Genomic DNA, 25,579 nt, shown 5'->3' with positions numbered 1-25,579 from the left:
CCCAAAAACACTGACTCTTACCATAGATGTACAGATAAAAACGCATGTAGTAAATCACCAAGGGGGAGGCAGTTTTCCATGCTGATTTCCCTTCGTCTACAGAGGCGCAATCATCTCAATGGGAGTCGTCCAATGGGAAAAGAGGATTCCTATTTCTGTTTAGTAGGCACTTCACTTCCCAGGAATTGCTTAAATCGCCAGACCAACAATCCTCCCAAAAACCATAGAAAACATAAAACAAAGTGGCCTCATTGCGCAGGTATACTGATAAACCAATAATCTTTTTATTCTCTAAAACCGTAGTTGAACTCACATTTAAGATGAGATATACAGGCATCAAATGACAATCGGCTACAGATGGAAAAAACGAATGAAGACCACTCCTGTGCTCCTTCTGATGTCACCAGGTCCCAAAAAACGCCCGACGTTTCGCCACCAACGTGCGTCCTCAGGGGCATGCCCCTGAGGACGCACGTTGGTGGCGAAACGTCGGGCGTTTTTTGGGACCTGGTGACATCAGAAGGAGCACAGGAGTGGTCTTCATTCGTTTTTTCCATCTGTAGCCGATTGTCATTTGATGCCTGTATATCTCATCTTAAATGTGAGTTCAACTACGGTTTTAGAGAATAAAAAGATTATTGGTTTATCAGTATACCTGCGCAATGAGGCCACTTTGTTTTATGTTTTCTATGGTTTTTGGGAGGATTGTTGGTCTGGCGATTTAAGCAATTCCTGGGAAGTGAAGTGCCTACTAAACAGAAATAGGAATCCTCTTTTCCCATTGGACGACTCCCATTGAGATGATTGCGCCTCTGTAGACGAAGGGAAATCAGCATGGAAAACTGCCTCCCCCTTGGTGATTTACTACATGCGTTTTTATCTGTACATCTATGGTAAGAGTCAGTGTTTTTGGGTGTTGGTGACGGTTCCCCTCCTCCTCTGCCCATAAAAAAAAGACCTCAGTCCTTCAGGTTACCCTCGCTACCCATGGAAGCACTTTGGTGCTCGCTACAAGCGCATGGTGAGCAGCCAAACCAAGTTCCGGTGTCTGCTCTGTTAAGGGGAAAAATATAAGATGGTAAACCCTGTTTCTTGCCAACAGCAGGCACAAAATAAAATAAAAAACTGGCTGGAACTGCATGTCCCAGGCAACGGGCGATATTTGTGCATCCCTGGTATATCGCTAGATAGGACTTATACTGAACATTGTAGAACAGGGGGGGTCCAACCTTTTGAACTTAAAGTGTATGTAAATCCTCACATATACCCAGTGAAGTGCACAGTCCCAGATGATGCACGGGAATTAAACAAATCTCCCTATATAAGTTTTACATGTATATCTGTTGTCTTCAGCTTTATATATTCTTTAGAAAGTGCACATCATGTTACAGATTTTCTCTTCCTATTCAACACTGGGAGTGGATTATTGGCACACAGTCAAGACAGCTAATTGGAGGAAAGGCACACAACCCCCTCTCATAGGCAATGGAAGGAAGTAATTTGCAGAGCTCTGCTCTGAATCGAGCAACACTCTGCTAATCTATAGCAACCTCCCACGACACAAATTTCAGGCTGCTTTTATGTCCTTTGTGGGAGAACTTGTCAGAAGTTAGGCTGATAACCGAGCTATGGAGCAGAAGAAAGACATGGGACTCAGTGCTTTGGAGAGAGATAAAACACTACAGATGTGCCTAGATCAAATTTCATGAATTTGATTTACATCCACTTTTATAAGGGTGTGATTGTGAAGAGTGGGGTATTTTTTCTTTGGGAAGATAAGTAAGTTAACAATTTTGTGTTGGGCCTCCTTTAAAGCCATCTTAAGTTGCAGGTTGGACGCCATTGGTGTAGAGAGTGAAGTGCAAGGTGAATGTTTATAGCAACCAATTAAAATCTGTACTGGTCGGGTGTCAGTGTCACTAACAAGTAGCATTTTTTCAGTTTGCCAAAGACTATTTATTTTAGAGATCGGCCGATTTTACATTTTTTCAGTGACAATACGATACCGATACTTTGACCACCTCTCAGGCTGATAGCCAATATTGTACTTTTAATCGCTGTTAATGCTGTCACAAGGAATGGAAACTTCCCTTCTGACCATAGTAGGCGGTGACAGGTACTCTTCTGCACTTGAAAGTATTCAAAACGGGGCAAGATTGGCATTTAATACTTTATTTTTTAAAACTGTCCACAATCTTTTTGCTTCCAGGTTACTAGATCCGAGACCTGAATGAAGTATCGGCTTTGTTTGGGTCTTCGGCCAGCTGGCGGACGTGCCGGCTGATTGCTGGGGATGGCAGAGCCGGGGGGGGGGGGGGAGAGAGAATGTCCCCTCCCACTGCTTGTAGTAACAGCCGAGCAGCTGCTGAGCTGCATCGGTTATTACAATATAGCTGACCGTCCGCTCTAAAGAATGGTACCAGGGTGATGCATGCAGCTGCATGCATCTCCTGGTAAAACCCCTTGAAGTAATATTGGGGGCGTTTGTATACTTCAAAAAAAGTGAATGTCGACCCCCGATAATCGGTCGATTCCTAATTTTATTTGTCAGCAAATATTTTTTTTTTAAAAAGGGGGCTAACGTTATCATCTTATTATTCACTATCTGTTGAATTATTTGTATGGCATTAAAATACTATGGTGGTGCCTTTTTCAATGTTCTTTGCCTATTCCTAAAAATTTGAAATATTAGTAATTCATTGTGGGCTAAAATTCTTATTGTTTTTATTTCTTAATCTTTGATTTTGCATCATAATCCAGTTGCATGTATTTATTTTTATATTTTTATATATTCATGTAGTGTCCTTCCCCCACATGCCTGGTTCTGGGGGACCATGGTCCAGTATGGTAGAAACATCCAAACCTTGGGACTATTATCCTCGAAGAGATAAAGAAAGGGACCGTGAGAGGGATCGAGACCGTGAAAGAGAACGTGATAGGGAGCGAGAACGAGAGCGTCCACGGGAAAGGGAGCGAGAACGAGAGAGAGAACGAGATCGTGATCATAGTCCCAGTGTGGGAGCCTACAACAGGTAAAGTTCATTTTGCAGTATTACATGGGTGGTTTTATGCGAACAAACAGTGTGTGTTTCACTTTCTGTCAGTAATAAGTCCATTTGACTACCAGTGTAACAAACGCTAGTAAGGACTATTGTGTTCTTTTGTAGCATAATGCCTGTTGAACTTCATAAAAGCTTTCATCTGATCTTTAAACAATTGGGGTCCTATTCATAACGGTCAGGAAAGTAATTGCTTTTAGTTATGCCATTCACTTTTAAAAGCTGGCTGTTTTTCTTTTTTTTTTTTTTTCTTCTTCTTTTTTTTTTTTCCCTGTAAAATAAAGTCAATGAAATATTTTAATGTCAAAGTTGACTTTGTGGGGAAAAAAGGAATTATTGGTGAAAAAATAGTCTCAGGATGTATGCTCCTAAGAGTCATCTTTTAGAAACCATTATGGTTACTCTGCTTGTGCAGCCAACCTTTTCATCCCCACCCCCATGTCATTGCTGAGAAAAGAACATGTTTTTTTTTTTTTTTTTTTTTTATCCTGCTGTTGATTGGTAGTCGATCTTCTCCTTTTAACTGTGTCTGGCTTAGTTGATCCTGTTTCAAACTGAACCAGAAGTTAATAATGCAACTGGATGTCTGCTTTAAAAAAAATATTTGTTTTTATCAATCAATTTTAGCCTGGAATTGTTCTTCGGAATTCACTGAAGTGTATCTGTACTCATCCACATGTTAATTGGCAGTAGAATTGTAACCAGTGGCGACCCGTCTATAGGGCCCATTTTAATTATAAATAAAATGTCCTTTTAAGTGCACTGTGTTTGAGCGCCAGACACAGTGCACTATGGGAAGCATGACTTCACGTGATTGCAGACGAGACGCTTCATTTGCATGCCTCTGACCTGCCTTGGGGCGCAGTGCACCTGAATACTGCCTTGTTTTTGATTGGCAGTGGTGGGCGGTGCTTTCCCTCGGAGTTGCGGCGTCACTTCCAGCTTCAGTGGAACACACTGACCCAGCTGTGGTTGTTTTTTGTTTCTTTTTTTGTTTCTTTTTTTTCTTCATTATCCCAAAGTGAACTTGAAGCCGCTCTCTCTCTGGTGCTGTGACTGCGTACAGGCAAGCAACAGACCTATTTCTGGCAAAACTCCAAGTTTCTCTACTACTCTGTTATAGGACTAGGTAGCTTTGCTACTGCTCTGCTGTCCTTGCTATGTACTCTGGGGAGTTGACAGGTCGGTAGATTAGTCCCTGCTGGGATCTCTGGAATGTGAGGAGTGATAGCCCGATTTACTGCAGCCCTCTGTTATGCAGGGTTCTCAGTGTGCAGCCCAGGCCAGCTAGACAGCACCAGCTTTAACCCGTCAGGCTGAGCAGTAATTATTGCAACATCTGTACAAATGTACAGCAGGATGGGGTGGGGTGGGGGGGGGGGGGGGGGGGGTGTAAAGGGAAGGGAAGTAATATGTATGTACAAGGGGGGATGGGGCGTCAATATGTACAGGAAGGGGGCGTAACATGTACGGGGGGGGGGGGAGGACATGTACAGGAGACCCATGAAGTCAGCACAGGGATGGTGGGAACCCCTCGTAATGGGCACAGTGGGTGCACAGACTCGGAACAGAGATGGTGGGAACCACTCATAATTGGTACAGCGGGTGTACAGACCCGGGAGCTTGGCACAGGGATGGTGGGAACCCATCATAATGGGCACAGCAGATGTACAGACCAGGCCTGCATTACCAACAGTTTAATTTTTCAGTTTGTTTGTGCGCACCCCCAACCCCTCTGCCCCAAGATTCGTGCACATATTTTTTTTCCGGTCTGCGTCTTTGGACTCCCTAAAGCTGGAATTACCTTAATAAGCAAACATTCGCTTCTAATCAAAATCCAATACCTTGTCCAACCTCGTGTGCCCTATTGGGGGCATTGCTAATGAAAGTTGATGTTTTATTAGAGCACTCTAGGGCATAGGGGTGCAACGAATCACAAAACTCACGGATTGGATCGTTCCTCGGATCAGAGTCATAGATCGGATCGTTTTTCGGATCCGCAAATAATTAATTTGCAAAAACCTGTGAAAATTCCACCACCATATAGTCCCCACTGTAATATCCACAATCTCCCCCACTGTAATATTGGCTGGGTATGGCTGGGCACGGCTGGGCACGGCTGGGTATTGGCAGGGTATCGGCAGGCAGGGTATTGGCAGGGTATCGGCAGGCAGGGTATTGGCAGGGTATCGGCAGGCAGGGTATTGGCAGGGTATCGGCAGGCAGGGTATTGGGAGGGTATCAGCTGAGTATTGGCAGGCAGGGTATCGGCTGAGTATCGCTAGAGTATTGGGGGTATTGCAGGGTATCGCTAGAGTATTGGGGGTATTGCAGGATATTGCTAGAGTATTGGGGTACTGCAGGGTATTGGGGTACTGCAGGGTATGAAGGGATGGCTGCTTCCATCTCAGGATCTCTCCCCTCCACTGTACAGGTTAGTACAGAGAGGGGAGAGAGGAACCGGCGTCATGACATGATGCCGGTTTGTTTACAAGTGATCGCTCCGTCGGAGCGATCAGTGTAGACAGCCTGGGTGTAGAAAGATGGCCGCCGCTTTGGAGCTAGGCCGAAGCCACGGCCTTTCCTAAGGCCGAGATCGCGGCATGTGCCGATCTGAGCGGGGTGACCCGTTCGGATCACGGATCGGTGACGATCCGTTGCACCCCTGCTAGGGCATTTTAGTGCACCTAAAGTAGAACTATAGGCAAATCTTTTTGTTCTATTTTGGATAGCGCAAGGGAGGGTTACTTCACTTCCTGTCCCATAGCCAAAACAGGAAGAGGAAATCCCTGCAAATTAAGGAAATTCGTTGGACCTTCAGGTCATAACTAGTGTCCCCTTTGGAAGATTTCCCCTCTGTTACTTTTCTGAAGACAACCCAAAATTTGGAATGATAATGGTAAACAGGATAAGTAGAGAGGGAGTATCTCCCTAATCGGAGCACAGACTGCAATAAAAACTGACAAGTGTTTTAATCCCTCTCTATTCTATCCAAAGCTAAAATAAAAGGCATAAAATCCAGACATTTAAGCATCTGTTTATATATAAACACAAAAGAAACTTCTATTTAGGTTGGCCATACTCAGTTTGAATGTTGGCCGGTTTAGCAGGTACTGGCCGCGATTCAAACGTTAATGGGCAGGCTGAATGTACAAAGGTAATCAACTTTGGTACATCCAGCCTGCCGGATTTCTTGCGATTATCGTGCAATTATCGCTGGAGGCTGCTATAGCAGGTCTTTATGCCGGGAGAAGACAATTGTTGATTTCCCTGTCGGCATTGTCTGTGTTCATGGGGGAATTGTGCAAATTTCTTTCCTGCAACTAGTTATAGGTTCCATGTTCTGCCATGTATCCTTAAACTGAGTGGGCACAAACCACAAATATATTTTTGTTGGGGTATTGGCTTAAAGGTTGTCAAAAAGGCATTACAGTCAGTAAACGGAACTGAGACAGAATTATTTCTGGGTTATGATTAGAAAAGTGTTTAGGCCTGTTTTTATTGTAAATATTGCTTGCTGTTTTTCATGCTAGCATGACAAATTTGTATTCCTTATCTTGAAGAATATTAGAGTGACATAGCCAAAACAACTCCATGGCTAACAAAATTACATATGGAAACAATCACATTGTGCAGGAGTCGCTGGTCATGTGATTATGAATATTTTGATATGCTTATGTTAAGTGTGTTTTCTGTGCAGCTAACTGTAGGCCAGGAGAGAGATTTCAAGCACTAAGCCAGCCCCTACCCAGAATCCCTCCATTTCTTAAAGGTTACAGAAACTGATTCTCTGCACACCTCCCCCCTCCTTCTTGCCCCTACCCCCACTTTGGAAGTTTGCATATGGTAGTCATTAACTTGGCTATGAGTGTCTACAATTGCTAGCACATTGCTAAGTGGAAGCACTAGGAGTCAGTGTTGCCTTTTCTAGAAATTGTTTAGTGTTTACTTATGAGGGTTTTTTTTTTTTTTTCCTTTAACTACATTGTGGTGTTGGGTAAATGCTGCGTATCAACATGCAGATTAGATGCTCTTAACTAGTACGTTTTTGTTTTAGCTGTGTAGTCTAAGTGTTATGGTCCTGTAAATGGCGTGCGTCTTGTGTTACAAATTACAGGGCGAGTGTTTTGAAGTTAAGGAACCATCTCCACATATGTTGAACAGACACCTTGACTCTCATCCAGAATGTAAAGAACATTTCTTCATAACAAAGTTGTGTTACTTGTCCTTTGTAAAGCATTTTGCTCTGAAATGGTTAAGCTTAGTGGACTTAATCTGTTCCAGACAACGCCAAGTCTCTGTGCTTCAGCCAGCTATGAAAACACTGAGGCATCTAAGGGGAGACCTCAATCCTCTTTTTATTTTTTATTTTTTTCCCTTTCTCTGTTTAAATTGTCCACTCTCTTCACCATTGCCATATGGCTTTTCCCGCATGAACCAGCCCCAACCATGATTAAAGACAACCATCGGGTTGTGGACCACGATTTTGGTGTTATTCACTGTTCAGCTGAAGCTAGTTTCTAGTGTTGGGTACATGTATTTTCCACATCAATGGCTTTATTTTAAGAATTGGCTGAGAATGTATTTCCAGAACAAAACTGGATTCTGATTTTATTGGCAAAAGACAATTATTAAATTTTACAGGTGTCTTCTATATTCAGCCAGACTCGTACCCCGATATGGAGTTCTTTTTTTGGTTAATGAAGTACAGTATCTCACAAAAGTGAGTACACCCCTCACATTTTTGTAAATATTTTATTATTTTCATGTGACAACACTGAAGAAATTGCACTTTGCTACAATGTAAAGTAGTGAGTGTACAGCTTGTATAACAGTGTAAATTTGCTGTACCCTCAAAATAACACACAGCCATTAATGTCTAAACCGCTAGCAACAAAAGTGAGTACACCCCTAAGTGAAAATGTCCAAATTTGGGCCCAATTAGCCATTTTCTCTGGTGTCATGTGACTCGTTAGGGTTACAAGGTCTCAGGTGTGAATGGGTAGCAGGTGTGTTAAATTTGGTGCTCTCTCTCTCATACTGGTCACTGGAAGTTCAACATGGCACCTGATGGAAAAGAACTCTGAGGATCTGAAAAAAAAAAAGAATTGTTGCTCTACAAAGAGATGGCCTAGGATATAACAAGATTGCCAAGACCCTGAAATTGAGCTGGAGCACGGTGGCCAAGACCGTACAGCAGTTTAACAGGACAGATTCCGCTCAGAACAGGTCTTGCCATGGTCAACAAAAGAAGTTGAGTGCACATGCTTAGCGTCATATCCAGAGGTTGTCTTTGGAAAATAGATGTATGAGTGCTGCCAGCATTGCTGCAGAGGTTGAAGGGGTGGGTAGGCCAGCCTGTCAGTACTCAGACCATACACTGCATCAAATTGGTTTGCATGGCTGTCGTCCCAGAAGGAAGCCTCTTCTTAAGATGATGCACAAGAAAGCCTGCAAACAGTTTTCTAAAGACAAGCGGACTTAGGACATGGGTTACTGGAACCATACCATGTGGTCTGATGAGACCAAGATGAGCTTATTTGGTTCAGATGGTGTCAAGCATGTGTGGCGGCACCCAGGTGAGGAGTACAAAGACAAGTGTGTCTTGCTTACAGTCAAGCATGGTAATGGGAGTGTCATTGTCTGGGGCTGCATGAGTGCTGCCGGCACTGAGGAGCTACAGTTCATTGAGGGAACCATGAATGCCAACATATACTATGACATACTGAAGCAGAGCATGATCCCCCTCCCTTTAAAGACTGGGCTGTATTCTAAAATAATGACCACAAAAACACCTCCCAGATGACCACTGCCTTGCTAAAGAAGCTGAGGGTAAAGGTGATGGACTGGCCAAGCATGTGTCCAGACCTAAACCCTATTGGGCATCTGTGGGGCATCCTCAAACGAAGGTGGTGGAGCACAAGGTCTCTAACATGCAGCAGCTCCATGATGTCATCATGGAGGAGTGCCAACCTGTGAAGCTCTGGGGAACTCCATGCCCAAGAGGGTTAACCACTTGCTTACTGGGCATTTAACACCCCTCCTGCCCAGACCAGTTTTCAGTGCTCACACTTTGATTGACAATTGCTCAGTCATGCAACACTATACCCAAATGATTTTTTTGTCCTTTTTTTTCATACAAATAGAGCTTGGTATTTGATCACCTCTGGGTTTTATATTTTTTGCGATATAAATGAAAAAAAGACAGAACATTTTGAAAAAAAAAAACACATTTTTCTTTGTTTCTGTGATAAAATTTAGCAAATTTAGTCATTTTTCTTAACGTAGGCCACAATTTATACTGCTGCGTGTCTTTGGTAAAAATAACCCAAATTGGTGAATATTATGTGGTCTGTGTGAAAGTTGGCGTCTACAAGTTATGGTGAAAATCACAAAAATTTTATCACATCTGACTGCGGCCTCTTTCTTGAGACGCTAGCAAGCTAGGAAAGTACTAATGCCCCCCAAATCACCCCTTTATATAGATATTTACAACACAGCATTTACATAGCAAAAATGACACCCCAAAATACATTCTGCCACTCCTGAGTATGGCGCTACCAAATGTGTGAGACTTTACACAGCCTGGCCACATACAGAGATCCAGCATGCAAGGAATTGGAACCGTTAGATGTTCCAGGGATACATAGCATGCACATACCAAGAATTACACCCCAAAATACATTATGCCGAGCAAAGGGTAAACAAGAGATTACCTGCGGTTTTAGTAGTGCAGTTTTCCACAGGAGGATAGCACTGGTTCAGGCAGCAGGCAGGGACTTGGTCAGCTACGGCGAACACAATTATCCGGGCAGCCGGCAGTGAATACTGTCCATATTTAGTCAAGGGTCAGTGCAGGCAGAGATATTGTCAGCAGTGCCAAAAATATTGGTCCTGGTAGTAGGCAGGAACATGGTCTATGTGCTGTGGACAGTGTGAGAGGCATGATGGCCGTAAGTCCTGCAGGCAGAAGTAGGGCCTCGTTCAGGACATAATTGGGGACTGGGGTAGAGGCTTCTCCCACCCAAATCTCTTTGAAGCCTCAGTCTACAGACCATAATCTAGGAATGAGAAAACAAAAACAAAAAAATTTTCTTCATCCAGAAAATCTATTCTGGAGTCCCTCATATATGTGAGACCCTTGTGTTGAATCCCACTAGTCCAGTAGCAGGGTACAATATCAGTCCATAAGGCAGGCAAATAACATGGTCAAACAGTCCAAGGTCAGTTCCAGATCAGGTAGCGGTATGTACAGAATCGGCAGGCAGAAGCATGGTCGAATAACAAGCCAGGGTCAGTTACAAAGCAGGCAGTGGCATAAGGGTTGTAAGGGTAAATGGCTGGAACTGAGGATTATGTTTACCATACTTCACTAATTTACTGAAGTGTGGTAACGGCAAAAACAGTCACCTATGCAGATAAATTGCTTGACTTTAAACCTGCCACTAAATTCATCAACAAGAGGCTCATCCACATACGTGTTGGTCTGGGGCAAACAACTGGCGGAATATTTCTGAAAATTTTAATGGTCGAATTTTGTAGAGCCTATCATAATTTGGGTCATTTCGAGGAGGGCACTGGGTATTATTGAAGTATGGGGACATCATGATCATGAGATATCTGGTTATGGGCATTACCGCGGAGAAGATCGGCATGGGGTGGGTTGACCAATAGGAGCGCAATTCATTTTTTTTTGGGGGGGGGGGAGTCTCATACAAAATGTGAGGCTCAAAAAAACCTTCAACTTCTGTTAGGTGTCTCCACTTGTAGGGACGGGCTTAATAGGATGTTGGATTATTCAAATGATTTATTGTGCATACAGGTTGCACTGGGCCACAATTGACTCTAGCATGTCCTCCGTAAAAATTAAATCAAAGAAATTGGGGAAAAATTCTCCGTGTCCACCTGGACTCCTGGCTGGGCAGTGAAAGGGGAATGTTGGCTTCTTCTGAATTGGGAGGAAGCCACAAGGGTTTCTGAAGGGCATATGGAAGGTTGGCATGGGTCCTAACCCTTTGGGGCTTAGGTGACACCCCACTGGTACTTTGCCTTTCATGCCGAGGTACTGCAGTGCAGGTGGATGCCACTGCCTCCTCACCAGAACACCTTTGTTTGGCGAGCAGAATCTCTTCCTCCTCTGAGTCTGTGTTCCACTACTGAGAACTGGCTCATAATTTACATCGGACTCAGAATCCGAAGTTTGAAAGGGAATCTGAAAAAGAGAGCTCCTTGTTGCTCTCGACAGCCATGGAAAGTATTTGGTACGCCTCTTCGGTGGAAAAGCATCTTTTGGACATGGTTGCTGATGGTAATGAGCCTGCACAGATGTGTGCTAATAAGCCTGCACTGATGAGCCTGCACAGATGTGTGCTAATAAGCCTGCACTGATGAGCCTGCACACATGTGTGCTAATAAGCCTGCACTGATGAGCCTGCACAGATGTGTGCTAATAAGCCTGCACTGATGAGCCTGCACACATGTGTGCTAATAAGCCTGCACTGATGAGCCTGCACACATGTGTGCTAATAAGCCTGCACTGATGAGCCTGCACAGATGTGTGCTAATAAGCCTGCACTGATGAGCCTGCACAGATGTGTGCTAATAAGCCTGCACTGATGAGCCTGCACAGATGTGTGCTAATAAGCCTGCACTGGTGAACCTGCACAGATGTCTAAGCCTGCACTACTGGGGTGGCACAGATGGGCACTGATTGCACAGATGTGCACTGAGGCGGCACAGAAGGGCACTGATTGGGACCGATGGGCACTAATTATAGATAGCACAGACGTACTGATTGGGCACTGTTTTATTATTTTTATTTTTTTAACTGTAATACTTTTGAATCACTCAGATTCAGCACAGATCCCCTTCCCCCTCACACTCAATCTGTGTCATGAGGGAGGGCTGACAATGAGAGATTATCTCGCATGTTTATATTTAAGATCATCTCTCATTGGCCACACCAATCGCGTAGTAAATAGCCGCTATGATTGGCCATTTACAGCGATCTGTGATTGGCTGTGTCCAAGGGACATGGCCAGCACAGATTTTCCCTGATACACCCTCGCAAGAGGGCACAGGGAGCGAGGAAAAGGGAAGACATCTATTGATGGCCTCCCAGCAATGTAGGACCTGGCTGTAGCGTGGGCAGAAACTGGTTAAGGCAGTGCTGGAAAATAATGGTGGGCCCAAATTTACACTTTGGGCACAATTTGTACATTTTCACTTAGGGGTGTACTCACTTTTGTTGCCAGCGGTTTAGACATTAATGGCTGTGTGTTGAGGTATTTTGAGGGGACAGCAAATTTACACTGTTATACAAGCTTTACACTCACTACTTTGTAGCAAAGTGTCATTTCTTCAGTGTTGTCACATGAAAAAATATTTTTACAGAAAATGAGAGGGGTGTGCTCACTTTTGTGAGATACTGTATATGTAAACCCTCATCTTGTTTCTCAACCCTTGCGTTTGACATGAAAATGAAAGGCAAAACATCTTGTGTATAGATATAAAATTATAAATACTTTCCCTCTTTTGTAGAAGTGATCACATAATTTCTGTTTTCAGCTGCATAAGAGCTAGGTGAGACAAAACGGCAGCACACGGAACTTCCAGTAAATGGCTGTGCGGGGGGGTTGGTGTCTGATCATTGGAGGAAAGAAGGCTGAGTTCCCACCATAGCTAGAGATCTAAGTATGCTGTGCTCTCCTGCCTTCTTTATTAGGAAAGCAGAGGGGACTGGCGGGATCACCAGGGCTCTCGCACAAAGTAAGCAATACAAAGTTAATGGGATACATTTTCATACAAGTACGTGGTACAGCAGCAGGCATATATCAGGAATGTGAAATGTTGCCTTGACATTTTCTTTAATGCTATTTGTATAAACCGTACAATTGTGTTTTAAACCACAGAACTATACATTTGCTTCTTGATCCTAAGAGCCCATTCACACAGGGGCAACACGACTTGTAGGCGACTTGAGTCAGGCTACTTGGACACGACTTGACAGCGGCGACTAGGACGACTTCAAAACGACTTGTGATGACTTCAAGCGCGACTTGGGACGACTTACAAGTCGCCCCAGGCCAGGCGACTTTTGCCGCGGCCAAGCAGAGAATGAGCTCAAGGGGAAACTCCACGCCAAATTTCTGAAAAAAATTTGGCGTGGGTTCCCCCTCCGAGAGCATACCAGGCCCTTAGGTCTGGTATGGATTCCAAGGGGAACCCCCTACGCCGAACAAACGGCGTGGGGGTCCCCCCCAGATCCACACCAGACCCTTATCCGAGCACGCTACCCGGCCGGCCAGGAAAGGGGGTGGGGACGAGCGGGCGGCCCCCCCCCCTCCTGAGCCGTACCAGGCCGCGTGCCCTCAACATGGGGGGGGGTGCCTTGGGGGAGGGGGGCGTGCGCCCCCCCCACCCCAAAGCACCTTGTCCCCATGTCGATGAGGACAAGGGCCTCTTCCCGACAACCCTGGCCGTTGGTTGTCGGGGTCTGCGGGCGGGGGGCTTATCGGAATCCGGGAGCCCCCTTTAATAAGGGGGCCCCCGGATACCGGCCCCCCACCCTATGTGAATGAGTATGGGGTACAATGTACCCCTACCCATTCACCTGTGAAATAAAGTACAAAAAAAAACACAACACAGAGAAAAAATATTTTATTGCACAGCTCCGGGGGTCTTCCGTCTTCGGGGGTCTTCTCGCCGGACTCCTCCGCTATCTGTGTGTAGCTCTTTTGCTAGCGGAGGAGTCCGGCTTTCTTCCTCCCCGCCGCCGGCCTCTTCTCCCGACTTCGGGGGTCTTGTCCCCCCTCTTCGGTTCTTCTGCCGGGCCACCGCGCCTTCTTGTAGCTCTTTTGCAGGCGGTGGCCCGGTCTTCTGTCGCCGCCGTCTTCCGTTCTTCTGTCGCCGCCTTCGGTTCTTCTGCCGGGCCACCGCGCCTTCTTATAGCTCTTTTACAGGCGGTGGCCCGGTCTTCCGCCGCCGCCTTCCGTTCTTCTCCTTCTTCTTCTCCTGGAGATGTTGACTCGACGAGCTCTCCGGCCACAATGCCAGGGACGCGCTCCGCTGCCTCTTATATAGGGACAATGGGGCGGTGTCACATGGGTTGATGTCACATGGGTTGGTCACATGGGTTGATGTCACATGGTGACCCCCGCCCCCTTACCATGTGACATCAACCCATGTGACCAACCCATGTGACATCAACCCATGTGACACCGCCCCATTGTCCCTATATAAGAGGCAGCGGAGCGCGTCCCTGGCATTGTGGCCGGAGAGCTCGTCGAGTCAACATCTCCAGGAGAAGAAGAAGGAGAAGAACGGAAGGCGGCGGCGGAAGACCGGGCCACCGCCTGTAAAAGAGCTATAAGAAGGCGCGGTGGCCTGGCAGAAGAACCGAAGGCGGCAACAGAAGAACGGAAGACGGCGGCGACAGAAGACCGGGCCACCGCCTGCAAAAGAGCTACAAGAAGGCGCGGTGGCCCGGCAGAAGAACCGAAGAGGGGGGACAAGACCCCCGAAGTCGGGAGAAGAGGCCGGCGGCGGGGAGGAAGAAAGCCGGACTCCTCCGCTAGCAAAAGAGCTACACACAGATAGCGGAGGAGTCCGGCGAGAAGACCCCCGAAGACGGAAGACCCCCGGAGCTGTGCAATAAAATATTTTTTCTCTGTGTTGTGTTTTTTTTTGTACTTTATTTCACAGGTGAATGGGTAGGGGTACATTGTACCCCATACTCATTCACATAGGGTGGGGGGCCGGTATCCGGGGGCCCCCTTATTAAAGGGGGCTCCCGGATTCCGATAAGCCCCCCGCCCGCAGACCCCGACAACCAACGGCCAGGGTTGTCGGGAAGAGGCCCTTGTCCTCATCGACATGGGGACAAGGTGCTTTGGGGTGGGGGGGGCGCACGCCCCCCTCCCCCAAGGCACCCCCCCCATGTTGAGGGCACGCGGCCTGGTACGGCTCAGGAGGGGGGGGGCCGCCCGCTCGTCCCCACCCCCTTTCCTGGCCGGCCGGGTAGCGTGCTCGGATAAGGGTCTGGTGTGGATCTGGGGGGGACCCCCACGCCGTTTTTTCGGCGTAGGGGGTTCCCCTTGGAATCCATACCAGACCTAAGGGCCTGGTATGCTCTCGGAGGGGGAACCCACGCCAAATTTTTTTCAGAAATTTGGCGTGGAGTTCCCTCTTGAGAGCTGATAATTCTGTCAAAGTCGCCTCCGTATAGACGGAGATCCGACTTGGAGGCGACCTCCATTGAAATCAATGGGTACCTGTCGCCTACAAGTCGGATAGAAGTAGTACAGGAACCTTTTTTGAAGTCGGAGCGACTTCAGTAGTGTGCATTAAGACGGCTCTCATTCACTTACATTGCTTTTTAAATGTTGTCCGACCTGAGGCGACTAGGGGCGACCTGAAGTCGGATCAGGAGTTGCCCCTGTGTGAATGGGCTCTTACTGATTTGTTATGCTGTGTCCTCCATAACTAGGAGGTTTTCTGTGTGTCTCATGGTCTTGAATTTTACTTTGACTGACCTCCTCAAAAAGCCTAGTGGACTCAATACATTCTCATGTATTCAGGCATTATCTTTAGGAACAATAAACATCTTCAGAAAAAGGTAAAGAATACCTTTGATTTGTGCCCTATGTGACTGTGCTTTTTGCTTGAACAGCCAGTCCCCAAGCTCCAGTGCTGTTATGTGAGAGGACAAAAAGTGAACATGCTTTCCTATAGCCAGAGGTACAGATTATTCTTCTTTGCTCCCAGTGGCTAAATGGATCAGTGAGTATGTTCAGCTAGGAGGGTTGGCATTAACCTGAGCCTATTTTGCCCTGCTTGGGTAAGTGCAGATTGACTTTAAGGACAATCACATTCCGAGTATCTTGATCCTTCGTTCTTTGTGATTTTTTCTGCCTGTAATTCTGGAGGGGGAAGGGGAATAATTTCAATAACCTCTGGTAAAATCTATCCTTAACCACTTTCAGACCGGACCATTTTGCTGGTAAATGACCAGAGGTCTTTTTACACTTTGGCACTGCGCTGCTTTAACTGGTAATTGCGCGGTCATGCAATGTTGTACCCAAACAAAATTTGCGTCCTTTTCTTCCCACAAATAGAGCTTTCTTTTGATGGTATTTGATTGCCTCTGCGATTTTTATTTTTTGCGATATAAACGTAAAAAGACCGCAAATTTTGAAAAAAAATGATATTTTCTACTTTTTGTTATTAGAAAAATCCAATAAACTCAATTTTAGTCATACATTTAGGCCAAAATGTATTCAGCCACATGTCTTTGGTAAAAAAAAAGTCAATAATTGTATATTTATTGGTTTGCGCAAAAGTTGTCACATCTACAAACTAAGGTACGTTTTCTGGAATTTACGCAGCTTTTAGTTTACGACTGCCTATCTCATTTCTTGAGGTGCTAAAATGGCAGGGCAGTACAAAACCCCCCCAAATGACCCCATTTTGGAAAGTAGACCCCCTAAGGAAATTGATAAGAGGCATGTTGAGCCCATTGAATATTTTATTTTTTTGCCTCAAGCGATTGAATAATGACAAAAAAAAAATTTTTTTTTTTTTTTTACACAAAGTTGTCACTAAATGATATATTGCTCACACATGCTATGGGCGTATGTGAAATGACACCCCAAAATAAATTCTGCTGCTTCTCCTGAGTACGGGGATACCACATATGTGGGACTTTTTGGGAGCCTAGCCGCGTACGGGGCCCCGAAAACCAAGCACCGCCTTCAGGCTTTCTAAGGGCGTAAATTTTTGAGTTCACTTCTCACTACCTATTACAGTTTTGAAGGCCATAAAATGCCAAGATGGCACAAAACCCCCACAAATGACCCCATTTTAGAAAGTAGACACCCCAAGCTATTTGCTGAGAGGCATGTTGAGTTCATGGAATATTTTATATTTTGCCACAAGTTGCGGGAAAATTACAAACTTTTTTTTTTTTTTTTTTTTTTTCACAAAGTTGTCACTAAATGATATATTGCTCACACATGCCATGGGCATATGTGAAATGACACCCCAAAATAAATTCTGCTGCTTCTCCTGAGTACGGGGATACCACATATGTGGGACTTTTTGGGAGCCTAGCCGCGTACGGGGCCCCGAAAACCAAGCACCGCCTTCAGGCTTTCTAAGGGCGTAAATATTTGACTTCACTCCTCACTACCTATTACAGTTTTGAAGGCCATAAAATGCCAAGATGGCACAAAACCCCCACAAATGACCCCATTTTAGAAAGTAGACACCCCAAGCTATTTGCTGAGAGGCATGTTGAGTCCATGGAATATTTTATATTTTGCCACAAGTTGCGGGAAAATTACAAACTTTTTTTTTTTTTTTTTTTTTTTCACAAAGTTGTCACTAAATGATATATTGCTCACGCATGCCATGGGCATATGTGAAATGACACCCCAAAATAAATTCTGCTGCTTCTCCTGAGTACGGGGATACCACATATGTGGGACTTTTTGGGAGCCTAGCCGCGTACGGGGCCCCGAAAACCAAGCACCGCCTTCAGGCTTTCTAAGGGCGTTACAGTTTTGAAGGCCATAAAATGCCAAGATGGCACAAACCCCCCCCAAATGACCCCATTTTGGAAAGTAGACACCCCTAAATTTAGGGGTACACTAGTGAGACTAGGTAATAAATGGCGGGTGCCCTGAAACTATAAAAAAATAACTAACCAACCAGCGTCACCTGTAACAGTTATATGGTGATCACTGGTGAAAGGGTTAACTAGGGGGCAATCAGGGGGCTTTATGCGGTAGTATATGGGGGTCCCTGGCGCTATAAAAAGCTGCGGCGAACCTAAATACCTACTTGCCTAACTAGCGTCACCTGTGACACTAATACAGCGATCAGAAAAACGATCGCTTATTAGGCTGGGTTCACACTGGAGCGATGCGGGAACGCCACGAATGCGCGGCGGGTTCCCGCATCGCATGCCTCCCGGCGGCAGTTCACACTGCCCTATGCGAACTGCTGGGAGTGTCAGTGAAATGTTACTGACACCCCCAGATCAGTTCGCATATCGCAGTGCGATCTGCAAACTCGGATCGCATGGTGTGAACACCCATGCGATCCGATTCTGCTGCGGGCCAAAAAAAGGGTCCCGTGCGAATTTGCGGCGGGTGCGGCGGGTGTGGCGGGTGCGGCGAATGGCTGAACTCGAATCGCACAGAGATCGGATGTGATTTGCACTGCAGTGCGAATCACATCCGTTCTCAAACCGCTGCAATCTGAACCCAGCCTTAGTGACACTGGCGACGGGGGGTGATCACGGGGTTAAACCTTTATTGGGGGGGTTAGGGGGGTACCTTAGAACTAAAGGGGGCTAACCCTAACTGCCCTAACAGTTATTAGTCACAAATGACACCCGCCGGGTGATCAGGGGGTTAAACCTTTATTAGGTAATAAATGGCGGGTGCCCTGAAACTATAAAAAAATAACTAACCAACCAGCGTCACCTGTAACAGTTATATGGTGATCACTGGTGAAAGGGTTAACTAGGGGGCAATCAGGGGGCTTTATGCGGTAGTATATGGGGGTCCCTGGCGCTATAAAAAGCTGCGGCGAACCTAAATACCTACCTGCCTAACTAGCGTCACCTGGGACACTAATACGGCGATCAGAAAAATGATCGCTTATTAGGCTGGGTTCACACTGGAGCGATGCGGAAACGCCGCGAATCCGCGGCGGGTTCCCGCATCGCATGCCTCCCGGCGGCAGTTCACACTGCCCTATGCGAACTGCTGGGAGTGTCAGTGAAATGTTACTGACACCCCCAGATCAGTTCGCATATCGCAGTGCGATCTGCAAACTCGGATCGCATGGTGTGAACACCCATGCGATCCGATTCTGCTGCGGGCCAAAAAAAGGGTCCCGTGCGAATTTGCGGCGGGTGCGGCGGGTGTGGCGGGTGCGGCGGGTGCGGCGAATGGCTGAACTCGAATCGCACAGAGATCGGATGTGATTTGCACTGCAGTGCGGTGCGAATCACATTCGTTCTCATAAACCGCTGCAATGTGAACCCAGCCTTAGTGACACTGGCGACGGGGGGTGATCACGGGGTTAAACCTTTATTGGGGGGGTTAGGGGGGTACATTAGAACTAAAGGGGGCTAACTCTAACTGCCCTAACAGTTATTACAGTCACAAATGACACCAATGCAAAAAAAAAAAAAAAAAAAAAAAAAAATGACATTGGTGTCACTGTGACTGGGGGGCAGGGGTAATTGGGGGGGTGATCGGGGGGTAAAGGGGGGGTGTGAGTGTGCCTGGCATGTTCTACTGTGTGTGGGATGTGTTGGTGCAACTCACTGATCCGCTCTCCTCCGTGTCGGAACGAAAAATACCGACACGGAGGAGAGAATACATCACTTCCTCTCCTGTGTTTACATTACAGGAGAGGAAGTGATGTCACCGGGGATTTCTATTCGTCGGGAGCGATCGCGAGGGGGTGGCCATGAATGAATGGCCGTCCCCTCGTCCGGGATCGCTCCCGAACGAAAACCGACCGCCGCAGGCACCGGGCGGGGGCCCGATCGGGCCCCCGACCCGCGGGAGGCAAATCACGTACATGTACGTGCTTATGCCTGCCCGTGCCATTCTGCCGACGTACATCGGCGTTAGGCGGTCGGCAAGTGGTTAATTGGATTGTATTTCATTTATGTACATTTTCCTTATCCTTGGGACAATTATTATTTATTTTTTAGATATAGACCTTATTTGTCGGACTGCTTGGTTTTTTTTTTGTAGTTTTTTTTTCTTCTGTGCTGTGAAGAATATAGTCTGTTTTCCCAGGTGTGCCTTTCAGCTGTAACCTCTCCATAGGGTATTGCAGTCTAAAAGTGAGTAGCTACTATGGTGTTGTTCAGATGGTTACCGATTTAATGATCTTCTCCTCCTACCTACATGCTTTCGTATTTTTGCTAGTGTCTTCGCAGTGTGGACTTTTTATTTTTTTCTCTGTTGTGAAAAGACCAACCCTTTTTTTTTTGCTAGCATTTTATCTTCATGTTAGATTTTCAGCATCTAGAGCAATTTTGCAGATGTCTGGCATGATCTATCCTCAGTTTGTCATTTGGTGTGCTGTGAACAGACCCTGTTGGACTACTAGTTGTGGATTTAGTCTGGCAGTGACCGTCAGGTTTCCACATAAGGAACTCTACAGCAGGGCTCGACAAAACCCGGGCGCCCGGTCGCATTTGCGACTAGAATTCCAGACCTGGCGCCTGGGGCAGCACAGCTGGGGGTATGCTGTCTCCGCGGCCCCCCCCGGCGCGATCGCGTCGGGCCGCGCCGCCGCCGGCCGGTAATTTAGCCCCCGGCTTTGAGGCCTTCTACGATCCTATGGTTCCTTCTGTAATCTGGCGCCCTCTTGTGGTGGCCGTTGGAATTACAACCAGCAATGCTAATGGATGCAATGCTAATTTTCCCTGCCTGCCAGCCTATCTTCCTTCCCTTTACTCAGAACCCCTAAAAATTATATATATATTTTATTCTAACACCCTAGAGAATAAAATGGTGGTCGTTGCAATACTGTCTGTCACACCGTATTTGCACAGCGGACTTACAAGCGCACTTTTTTGGGGAAAATGTATTTAATAAAAAAAAAAAAATAAGACAACAGTAAAGTTAGCCCAATTTTTTTTAATATTGTGAAAGATAATGTTGCGTAGAGTAAATCGATACCAAACATGTCATGCTTCAAAATTGTGCCCGCTCATCGAATGGCGACAAACTTTTACCCTTTAAAATCTCCATAGGCGACATTTAAAAAATTCTACAGGTTGCACTTTTTAAGTTACAGAGGAGGTCTCTGTATTTTTTTTTATTTTAACTTTTATTTTTATTTTTTTCACTGTTCTTTAAAAAAAAAAAAAATGTGTCACTTTTGTTCCTGTTACAAGGAATGTAAAAATCCCTTGTAATAGAAAAAAGCATGACAGGTCCTCTTGTATATGAGATCTGGGGTCAGAGAGACCTCACATCTCAATTTACACTAAAATGCAATTTAAAAAAAAAATTGTCATTTGAAAAAAATAAATAAAAGGTCCCTCTAAGAGCTATGGGGGGCAATGACTTGGAGACAGGTGAGGGGCTTGGGGCTATCTTCCCCTCACTTGTCTCCATGTCAGGCCAGGGACCGGTCCAGATCGCCGTCACGGACCCGGCTCCTAACTTTTTTAGCTGGCTCCTAGATGCCAAGCAAATTTGTCAACCCCTGCTCTACAGACCTTGTTCTACTAACACCTTAGCTGCAGAGTGTGCTTTTCAGGCTCTGAGCCATTAGGAGTTCCTATATACTTGCCAGAGCTCTGATCATTCACTTTGTGAGTAGCCTGATCAGACTGAGCACTTGGTGCTACTTCGTTTGTTCGTATTGCTGGATGGAGTGTTACACACTCACATTCTTGCCCACCATTTAGCATAGAGGAAGCATCCTTCCCACTGCTACTTTAACCATACTTCTTTGGGGGTCTTCCCCGGCTCCATTGGAGGTGGCCATCTTTTCAGCCCTTTTGTAGGAGGTCTTTACTTTAGTCTTGCATGACTTTATGGCCCCATATCACCCAATTATTTGCTTACTCTTGAACACAGAGGTCACAAAAGAACTTCTCATGAAGGTTGCCAGCCTGTTGGGCTATGGAGGAATCCTAGGCACTCTTTTTGTGCATGGGACTTGGACATCATAAAAATGTTCTCTCCCAAACATGCTGGAGGTGTCGTCCAGCTGATGGGGTCATCTGATCAGGATTCTTTCAGGCAACACTACAGCAATAGCATAGATTATCCATCAGGGAGGAGCCAGAAGTCTTGCCACAACAAGAGAATTATGTCCAGGAAAAAAAAACACTTTTTAGCCTTTGTGCAATTTACATCCCTGGTCAATTGGCAGGCAGACTTCCTCAGCTGGCAGCTCCTGGTTCCGATGGGCTGGTTCCTACACCAGGAGAGATTTCCAAGACTTGTCTCACAGGTGGGGGACCCCAGATGAAGACAACCTGGCCTCTAAGTTTATTACTAACCTAGACAGGTTTGTCTTCAGGTGCAAGAATCCTCTTCTGGAAGCAGTAGTGGATGCTCTGGCAGCTCTGTGAGATCGGTACACCTTGAAATATGCATTTCTTCCCCCTGAAACTGCTTTCTTGTCTGATTGACACAATTGAGATGGATGGCATTATGGTGATCCTCAAGCTTCAGGTTTGCCTAGGTGGATGTGGTATTTCAATCTGACAAGACTCCTGGCGGGCGCTTCATGGCCTCTTTCAGAATGTCCAGTCTCAAAGATCGATTTACCATACTTAATGCTCTCTGGCTTTAGTTGACTGACTGTTTGAAGCCCAGGGTCTGGGAAACGGGCATCTCTAAACTGGTTTATCGCCACAATGCTAAAAGCTAAGGCGTGTTCTTCCTGTAAGGTCTACAATCGTACGCAAAAAACATACTACTACATTTTGGTCTTGGAGCGTCTACCCTAGGAGATTCTCTCCATGGAATATATCTTCTTACTGCAGCTGGGCTTGGACCAGCATTAGGCTCTTTTGAGACCATGGCTTTTCATTCTTTGATTAAAAGCATTGCTCAAGGAGTCTCCTATGGAGCTCCCCCGTTCCTAAACGTATGGGATCTGAATCTGGTTCTCTCAGCTCTTCAAAAACCACCCTTTGGGACTAAGGTGAGAACATTTCTTTACCACTCGTCAACAAAGTGATGTTTCTTGTAGCCATCACTGGTGAGTGTCACACTCGGGTGTCACACTCAGGTGAGTGTCTGAACTGTTAGCTTTTTATGGTCCTGCACAGAGACAAGCTCCAGTTGATCAAAAGGAGATTTCTCTTCATTGGATTCATGTACTGTAGTTTGGGCTGTGAGTCTATTTCTCAACTGCTGTTTCTTTCAGAAAGATTGACACTCTTTGGCATTCAAGACAGCTTAGGCAGATCATTATTCAAGTGTATGGTCTCGAGGATTGGATTCCATTGCTTCCCATCGAGGTGCACTCTACTAAATCTGTATGTGCTTCTTGGGCTTTTTGGCAGCAGGCTACTGTTCCCCAGATTGGCTAGACTGCCTCCTGGTCTTCTATTCACACGTCCTCTTAGTTATACCATGTGGATATTCAGGCCTCATCTAATGCTATCTTTCAGGCAGTTCTTTGAGCTGCAGGCATGCCCCGGTTCTGTTGGTTTTTCTTGGGTCACCCCTCAGTTGGACTGCTTTGAACATCCCTAAAGTTAAACACTTCTGTGTGTGTCTACAGATGAGACAATATAGGATTTTGGTTGCTCACTGTAAAACTTTTTACTTTGATAAACACCAGTCCCAAGCCTCTGTGTTTTTATGATAGTACTTTCAGAATTCATTTACTACAGAACTATGCTGGTGGCAGGAGGAGTTAACCAGGGCTGCAATTTTTTTTTTTTCTTACCAGTGTCCAGTTGTCCCCTGTGGTGGCAGTATAACTCAAAGGTTTAAAATTTCCAGTGTTCCTAAGTGGACGGCAAGAAAGCCATTTCATGGTGTGTACAAAAATCCTATTTTTGAAAATGAAGATTTTTATACAGGTAAAATGAACAAGTTACTAACGATGAGTTTAAATAAATATTTGGGGTAACAAAATAAAGAAATACAATAGGCCAAATGTATTCTAGTTTTCATTAAATAATATACTACAGACAATTCAGCTGCTGCAAAATACCCTGTGAATTTAAAGTGGAGGGCCACCCTGGAAAAAAAAATACATTAAAAATAAAATCATTAAAGCGGGAGTCCGCCGTTTTTTGCCCGCGATGTCAGCACCCGAAGCCGATCTCTCGATCGTCTCTCGGGTGCTGCCGCCGCCATCTTGGGTATGGGAATCGGGAAGTGGAGCCTTGCGGCTTCATTTCCCGGTTCCCTACTGCGCATGCGCGAGTCGCGCTGCGCAATAAGGATTGTCCCCGCTGTCTCTGGGATCCGTGTGTTTCCCAGCAGGCAGCGGGGGACCTTCGGAAAGGGGCGTAGATTCTGCGGAAAGGGGCGTAGCTTCTGCAGAATCTACACCGGAAGTGGGTGCAGATACCTGTACTGTACAGGTACCTGCACCCCCTCCCCCCTGAAAGGTGCCAATTGTGGCGCCGGAGGGGGGTTCCAATGAGCGGAAGCTCCACTTTAGGGTGGACCTCCGCTTTAAAAAAAAAAAAATGTTTTTTTTTTTAACTTGCAAGAAATGCCTGTTGCTAGGCACATCATCCTAATCTGCCTCTTCCTCCTCCACGGAGATCTTCCTTCTTCTCTCCTCCGTGCGGCGTCTTCTGGGTAATGGGTCACCCTGTGTTCTGGGAACTGTGTGTCCCAGAACACAGCGCGCCCCATTCACAAAGCGCTGCGCGACTCGCCCATGCGCAGTAGGAAACGGGCAATGAAGCCGCAAGGCTCCACTGCCTGTTTCCCTTGAAATGGCGGCACCGGGACCCAAGAGCCGAGGGACGGGTCATCCTCGGGCGGCCGACATCGCGGGCGTCCTGGACAGGTAAGTGTGTTTATTAAGTCAGCAGCTACAGTGTTTGCAGCTGCTGACTTTCATTTATTTATTTTTTTTTTAAACCGGCCCTCCTCTTTAAGTGACCCAAATATGTTTACTTCTGGTTTCATCTTGACTGGGGTTCCCCTTTCAGATCTGGCTTTTATTCTGGACTTGGAATTATGTGAGGTTGGAGTATGAATTTTGACAGATGTATGTACAGTATCTCACAAAAGTGTGTACACCCCTCACATTTGTAAATATGTGACTTATTTTGAGGGGACAGCAAATTTACACTGTTATACAAGCTGTGCACTCACTACTTTACATTGTAGCATAATGTCATTTCTTCAGTGTTGTCACATGAAAAGATAATAAAATATTTACAAAAATGTGAGGGGTGTACTTTTGTGAGATACTGTATGTATGTGTATTATCATCTGCTCAACCTTACTGTATTCAGCAATGTCAAGCTACTTTCGCAGGACTTTTAGTTTGTTAGCATGTACATGACCCTGACATTGCTGTTCACATGGATGGATATCTGCAAGCGTTGCTTTTAAATTTAGCTGAGAGGTGGTTTGATGTAATTTTTCAAGCTTGGATTGTGTGCTGGCAGTATGTAGCCATAACCATTACCTTCATAAATTCAGCTAGTAATGAAAACATTGCTGTCTCTCCAGCAATTTTCTGGTTTTCTGGAATGCTTCTAAAGAGTGCAATGTAGCTGTACTTTGTGCAATATTTCTCATCAGAAATGCATGTAAAATTTACAGAAGTGTATCCAGTAGGGCTGCAACTAATGATTATTTTAATAATCGATTAGTTGGCCGATTTATTGTTTCGATTAATCGGTTAATAGATTCTTTCATTCAGCGAATGTACAAAGATTTTTTGCATGAATATCCTTGTCTGAAAATTGATCTGTGTGGCCAGCATAAGGCTCGGTACACACCTATGCAGTTTGCTTTTGATCAGTTTATACAGTGCTT

At 45.7% G+C, this 25,579-nt stretch overlaps 1 protein-coding gene across 3 annotated transcripts in view; it reads left to right on the top strand.

Annotated features, from left to right (window-relative positions):
- FIP1L1 (factor interacting with PAPOLA and CPSF1) overlaps nucleotides 1–25,579 on the top strand; it is a 131,952-nt gene that overhangs the window by 95,724 nt on the left and 10,649 nt on the right. For all 3 annotated transcript variants that reach the window (XM_077477492.1, XM_077477491.1, XM_077477490.1), the window contains one exon: nucleotides 2,801–3,032. In XM_077477492.1, the coding sequence (XP_077333618.1) occupies nucleotides 2,801–3,032 (232 nt within the window). The remainder of the gene's footprint in view (nucleotides 1–2,800; nucleotides 3,033–25,579) is intronic.

This window comes from Lithobates pipiens, unplaced genomic scaffold (genome assembly GCF_037356315.1).
Source record: "Lithobates pipiens isolate NorthernLeopardFrog02 unplaced genomic scaffold, aLitPip1_a1.2 Scaffold_13, whole genome shotgun sequence".
In the NCBI taxonomy this organism is placed as follows: domain Eukaryota; kingdom Metazoa; phylum Chordata; class Amphibia; order Anura; family Ranidae; genus Lithobates; species Lithobates pipiens.
This window is presented reverse-complemented; position numbering and strand designations above follow the sequence as displayed.